This window comes from Procambarus clarkii, chromosome 75 (genome assembly GCF_040958095.1).
Source record: "Procambarus clarkii isolate CNS0578487 chromosome 75, FALCON_Pclarkii_2.0, whole genome shotgun sequence".
Taxonomy (NCBI): Eukaryota; Metazoa; Arthropoda; class Malacostraca; order Decapoda; family Cambaridae; genus Procambarus; species Procambarus clarkii.
This window is the reverse complement of record NC_091224.1, coordinates 13705435-13712482: the sequence shown is the minus strand read 5'-3', so window position 1 is coordinate 13712482 and position 7048 is coordinate 13705435. Positions and strand designations below refer to the sequence as shown.

Sequence of the window (7048 nt, the reverse complement as noted above, 5' to 3'; positions counted from 1 at the left end):
CAATTTCTCAGGCAGTAACAGGTACCACCTAGCGTTCATATTCATATGACAACCCAAGGCCAGCCATCACCACTTCAGTTGCAAGGTCCACCGCAGGTACAGTCACAGTTGCCTCCCCAGGGCCCAGCTCAGGGCCCAGCTCAGGCACCAATGCTATAAAAACTCTAATCCGAAAAGTTAAAATGTCATCCTTACCACATTTTCATATCATATTTTTATAGGAGGGTGTAATTATTTATTTCTTATGTTTTCTCATTTGAAACTGTGTTTGGTTGAAGTTGTAGCTGGTTAGATACATTATCCAAATCTGTATCTACAGTATTTTTTAGTCCATCTGTGAGTGTGTTTTGACTCAAGGTTGTGCAGTGTTCTCGCAGAGTATATCAGAATCCTAAAACAAAGAAAAAAAGTGTCCTTTTTTTGTAAGTAAGTATATGAAACATATAAATAAATAAATAAATAAATAAATAAATAGCATACACCTTAACCTTTTAAGTTAATGTTTTTTTTTTTTTTTCAGAAGATGGTTGAGAGGGAAAAAGGTAAGAAGATCTTTATGCAGAGGTGTGCACAGTGTCACACTGTTGAATTAAACGGCAAGCACAAAACTGGACCAAATCTAAATGGCCTCTTCGGCCGCCAAACTGGTCAGGCTTCTGGCTATATTTACACTTATGCCAATAAGGCCAAGAGTATCACGTGGGACAAAGATAATCTGGATATCTACTTGACCAACCCCAAGAAATTTATTCCAGGCACAAAGATGGTGTTCGTTGGTCTTAAGAAGAAGAATGAGCGTGCAGACTTGATTGCTTACCTGGAAACCTCCACCAAGTAGAGCAAGCATTAATATTTTTGTGGTCTCACCACTTTAAATCAACAAATAATCCTGCTATCAAAATTTACTAAAAAAAAAAAAAAAGGGGGCAGTAAAAATTACAAAACATTGCTCAAAGAGTGGAGGAGACAGCTGGTTGCCCGGAGTAGATGGTAGCAGTATCAGTTGAATTATATAAATATCAAGTAGTCGCAGGCTACTCTCACATTTTACATCCACTGACGGCCAACCAACACAAGCTTCGCTACTATTCCATCCAATAGAAATTTAGTAGCCACATTCTTAGTAATATTTGGAATATTCAGGTGTACAAAGTGTGATGATATATGTTGTATTAGGCTAGGAAACCTTGACCGAATTTATCATTTAAATTCGGCGAAGAGCGAATTAATTGCTCGAATAGTGGCGAAAGAATACGGATCATTTTATGTAGAAAAGGTAAACCGCGTACTTTTCATAACCCGAAATCCCCATCTCTTTATGGACCTCATTCAAATGGGAGAAAAGGAAGAAATCTGTCATTTTATTATAGAAGACGAAGGTTTATCATCATCACCACCACCAATTTGTGAATTCCTTTTTGGATATTACTAGAATGGGATATTGGACCATGGCCTGCTTACGTAGAGCAATCAACACCAACCGTAATATTCCTCATTTATTTAAACTCCAATTAATCAACGAAGTTCAACGGAATCTAATGATTAGATCGTGGGAAAGAGTAGTGGCAGATGAATTGAATCAAAACAATTTTTCAAAAAAAAATCACCAGGCCTTAGAGAGAATATCATTAGGATGTTATGATTGGTTGTAACGGAATAAAAATCTGGAGAGGATTGAACAAACTGACAAAACCATTAAAAAATATCTCTCATCATTATTTCATGATAATTAAATTTAATGTGGGAATCATTAATATTATCATTTATTAACTTGTATAACTTATAAACTATAAATAATTATCTTATTAGATTATGTCTCAGGGGTAAATAATGTAATCCAGGAATTTTTTGGGTGTTAAATTTTTCATTATTTATATGTTCGATATCTATATTAATGAAAAGTTCCTCTTTTTTGTTCATATTTTTTAAAATCCTTTAAATATTCAATTCTAATACTTTCTCGAAATGATCTGCCCTAGCAACAAATAGGGAATTAATTATTGGCTAAGATTTATCGTCATATGAATTTTTTATTATATATTTGTGATAGAATTTAATCAAATAAATCCCAATAACATATGGTCTTTGTTTCAAGGTTATCTGACCATGGCATAGACAAACAAAGACTACTTTTTTTTTCCGTGGCATAACGTGTCGATGTTAATGTACTATTAGATCAAAGATCAAAGTGACTGACTGAACTCTGGCCGATGGTAGATTTAACCAGTTCAGTTATCATTTTCTGCACTTCAGAAGAGTTCATCATTTGAATAAAAGGTTACTAAAATATGTTCTCGTTTTTGGTTAATGAATGGATGGATAGTTAGTGAAATTCTAAATTTTTATTACTTTTATACTTCTTGTCAATTTGTTTTTCCTAATTTGTGATAATATTTGCTGAAAACTTTGTTCTGGTTGAATCTATACTTAAATTTTTTTTCACACTCATTGTACATAAAGGGATTTACTCCTACTAACATTCGGAATACTCATTTGCACAAAGGTTTTAAAACCATGGTATCCATGTTTCCCTTTAAATCTTTTACATCTTCAATTACATCAAGTTCCCAAATAAAAAAATATGTAGACAAATATTTTTCAATTGGTTTAAATATTACTTTAGAACCATCTATAAGTAAATTAATACAATTTAACCCCCAAATTGTAAATGTTTATGCTATTAAAATATGGATGGGATCTACTCAAGAAGGATATCCTGCGGCATCCCAATTGCAATTTATACTGCGAGTCTTATTTAATGAGGCTGAAAATTATTGTTCTTATATGTTTGTAGAATTCTTCTCTAACATTGACCAAAGAAGCATTATGTTCTGTGAACATAATTTCAAGTACCCCCGTGATCCGGATTACTTAATATTGCCTATCAAGGGATATAGGTCCTACGCCAAAGATCCTTCCATATTTCTAATGATGATACAAGCTTCCAAGCAGGAACGAGAAGCTCTGAGAGAGATGATGATAGCAGACGGAATATCGATTCCATCGTCATGTAGCAAAGTTGATCAGGCAGCGCTGAAAAAGCTTATGTCTATAAAACAATATTTGAATCGGCATTATTATTTCAGGCACATGATGTTTAAAAATATACGTTGGGAATTAACCCGAGATGTGAGAGCTTACGAAGCATGGTTTAAAAATAAAAAATGGCTTAAATACGTTAATCGAAGGATGATTCGACATAAACCCTTTTGTTTACATGATGGGAAGGCATATTATCATCACAAGCCTCGTCAAGATATAATTTATAGGGACCCCAACTATAAACGTTGTTATCCTTATGGGGTACCCGAATATTGTAATAAATGGCCTAAAAATTATACATTTCGGGTTTTCAGTGATGGTGATAAAAAGTGTGATGATATATGTTGTATTAACATAGGAAAGCTTGACAGAATTTATCATTTAAATTCTGCGAAGAGAGAATTAATTGCTCGAATAGTGGCGAAAGACTATGGATCCTTTTATGTAGAAAGGGTAAACCGCGTACTTTTCATAACCCGAAATCCCCATCTCTTTATGGACCTCATTCAAACGGGAGAAAAGGAAGAAATCTGTCGTTTTATTATAGAAGACGAAGGTTTATCATCATCATCATCATCACCACCACCTCCATGTAAAAACACCTACAAGCCAAATAGTTTGCAGGCAATGTGCGTCAATCAATTTGTGAATTCCTTTTTGGATATTAATAGAATGGGATATTGGACCGTGGCCTGCTTACGTAGAACAATCAACACCAACCCTAATATTCCTCATTTTTTAAAACGCCAAATAATCAATGAAGTTCAACGGAATCTAATGATTAGATCATGGGAAAGAGCAGTAGCAGATGAAACATCTACTGAACTTTTATTTCAAACGCACCACAGACCCCGAGATGAGATACATTGGCAAATTGGATAGCGATCACTATTCATACATTTTGTATGGTTTAGTGACGGTGATGACCACTGCCATTTAATGAAACTCGTTCACATGTCCAAAACAGTAGTGACATATTTATTGGGATTGTGTAAGAGACACAAAGCACTGTGTAGTATTTTAAGTTATTTTACTGAATTGATTATGTTATAAAATATATTTGTTTATTATTCTTATAATAAATAAATCTTGAAGTTAGGAGCAAATGCTAAAAGTATAAATAAAAACCATTGATGAATCTTAATAATGTAATAATACCAAACCAATTAATTCACATATTTCTTTACATTACAAAGGAAACATAAGTAACTGAATGGGCTCTGGCCGAAATCAAGGCCTTTAAAAACGTATTCGTTTTTCGTTTTGTATAGATCCTGTTGATCATTTCATTTACTGACGACGTCATTATACTTGGCTTCAATGCCCCCACCATCATTATTACCCCCTCCTCTCATATTATTTGAGATAACTAAAATTAAGTCAAATGGTATAAAAAGGGGAACTAATTATTATTAAAAGTACAAGTTTTCAACAACTATTGTCACTAATTAGAAATTAAATTTTTGTAAGAAGTGTATAAAAGTAATAAAAATTTAGAATTTCACTTAACTATTACATTCATTTGCCCAAAACGAGCACAGTAATAATAAGTATAATGACGTCGTCAGTAAACGAAATGATCAACTATATTTTATTCTTTAGAAAAGAGTATGATGCTGTAAAACTTAAACATATCTTAGTAACCTTTTATTCAAATGATGAACTCCTAGCTACCAAAAAAATTTTGGTATCATGTAATAATGGTGATGAGTGGCCATATGAATTAGACGAATTTAATTATCCACATAAGATGGATTACAATGATCTATACAAAAAGAAAGACGACCACGTTACTTCTATTTTTAAAGGCCTTGATTACCTGGAAACCGAAGGTAGATTACCGAAACCTTCAATAGATTTGAGTAAATATCCCCAATATGAATTAACCACCCATATAACTGTTATTGAGGTGCTAACTAAATTGTCGAGGCTTCAAGATAATGTGGATCATTTACAAAATGTTGCCTTGCGACTAACGGAAGAAGTACGTAACTCTGAAATACAGAAAATGATAACTGAACTGGTTAAATCTACCATCGGCCAGAGTCCAGTCAGTCACTTAAGTTCCCTTTCTAATGTAAAGAATGATATGTGAATTAATTGGTTGGGCATCATTACATTATAGTATAGTATAAGATTCATCATGTGTAGGGGGGTGAAGGGGGTAGGATTTAGAGTCTTTGATCTAATAGTACATTAACATCGACACGTTATGCCACGGAAAAAAAAAGTAGTCTTTGTTTGTCTATGCCATGGTCAGATAACCTTGAAACAAAGACCATATGTTATTGGGATTTATTTGATTAAATTCTATCACAAATATATAATAAAAAATTCATATGACGATAAATCTTAGCCAATAATTAATTCCCTATTTGTTGCTAGGGCAGATCATTTCGAGAAAGTATTAGAATGGAATATTTAAAGGATTTAAAAAAATATGAACAAAAAAGAGGAACTTTTCATTAATATAGATATCGAACATATAAATAATGAAAAATTTAACACCAAAAAAATTCCTGGATTACATTATTTACCCCTGAGACATAATCTAATAAGATACTTATTTATAGCTTATAAGTTATACAAGTTAATAAATGATAATATTAATGATTCCCACATTAAATTTAATTATCCGCCCAATCTTAGCAGAAGACAGTTAATTTATTGGAAAATTTACGATATGTCAGGATTAACAGCTGATAATAAATTTATCTGGTATGAAAATTTTTTTACACAATTTCACAATCAGGATATTGTAATTGACGAAGATTTTGGGGTATATTCCCCATTTAAAATTGAAGAGGCCAAAATGATAATATATATTAATACTGTGGTAGATTTATGGTTTTTTCTTTTAGATGGGGTAAGAAATGTTGAACAAAGTTTAAGTGAGTATATTATTAGAAATTGTTTAACTTATGAACAAACATTGGAAGTAAACAAAAAATCAATTACAAATATTGATATGTACATTAAAATCGATGAAGTCGTGAGATATGATGAGAATATAATTGAGCATCTCATTAGTAATTATGAAAAAAATAATAATTGGTCAAAACTAAGAAATATATCACTATCTACAGCGTGGGACATGCATTGTGATTTATTAGAACAATTTACTAGTATTATTAATAAAATTAAAAATCCAATAGAAACAATACCAAGAGATGCCAAATTTTATTCTTATCTTTCCCCTGATTATGTAGTAACTAAAATGGTGGCTTACCTCTCACAAAAAAGGGAAAATATTACTATTTGGAAAAATCAGTACCAAAATTATTCCATTAAAAAGAATGGAATTATAAAAAAGATGAGAAATCGGGGGGTGTTGAAAGATAAAGTTGTAGAAAGGGAGGTAGAAGAAGAAGAAGAAGATAAAGATTACATTTGTACAACATAGCAATGATGAAATAATGATGAAAGATATTTGTAATGGTTATGTCAGTTTGTTCAATCTTCTCCAGATTTTTATTCCGTTACAACTTTCCAATCATAACATCTTGATGATAAAACTAAACCTTTAATAATGAATGATGACAAAACTAAACATTTAATAATGAATAATTCATTCAAATAGATAATCACTTTTGAGCCTAGAATTAGAAAAACAAAATAAAAGTTGTAAAGAAGGATGAGCTTTAGTCAAAAAATAATCTGGTATTAGGGAGACAGGGGAAACCTGGCAAGGATAACCTTGGAAAGGACGTTATATAAAGAGACTCCGACGACTTGGCGGTCCACATTCTAGAACTAACTAAGTACAGTCGTCACAACCAAAAAGTGCAGTATAGGATTTGCCCATTAGAGTCATAAGTCAATTATGAACCAACAACCCCATCTTCATCCTGTAGACGATTGCTTGCTGGAATATTCCAGAACTGTATCTGGTTGTAGCAACATAGATCCTATTCGCCTACTAAATATTTGGAACAGCCTCAGGGTCGATAACAACCTTCGCCCAATAAATATAACACCGGACACTCTGAACATAATTGACCCAAAT

General features: G+C 32.4%; 1 protein-coding gene across 1 annotated transcript; it reads left to right on the top strand.

The window, feature by feature from the left end:
- The first annotated feature begins 523 nt into the window (after positions 1-523).
- LOC138357011 (cytochrome c-like) lies at positions 524-838 on the top strand. Its single transcript, XM_069313543.1, has one exon. It carries the CDS (start codon positions 524-526, stop codon positions 836-838), a length of 315 nt encoding a protein of 104 aa, XP_069169644.1.
- The last annotated feature ends 6210 nt before the right edge of the window (positions 839-7048 follow it).

Bases quoted from the DNA above. Each gene is read 5' to 3' on its own strand.
- LOC138357011 (XM_069313543.1), top strand. From the start codon at position 524: ATGGTTGAGAGGGAAAAAGGTAAGAAGATCTTTATGCAGAGGTGTGCA.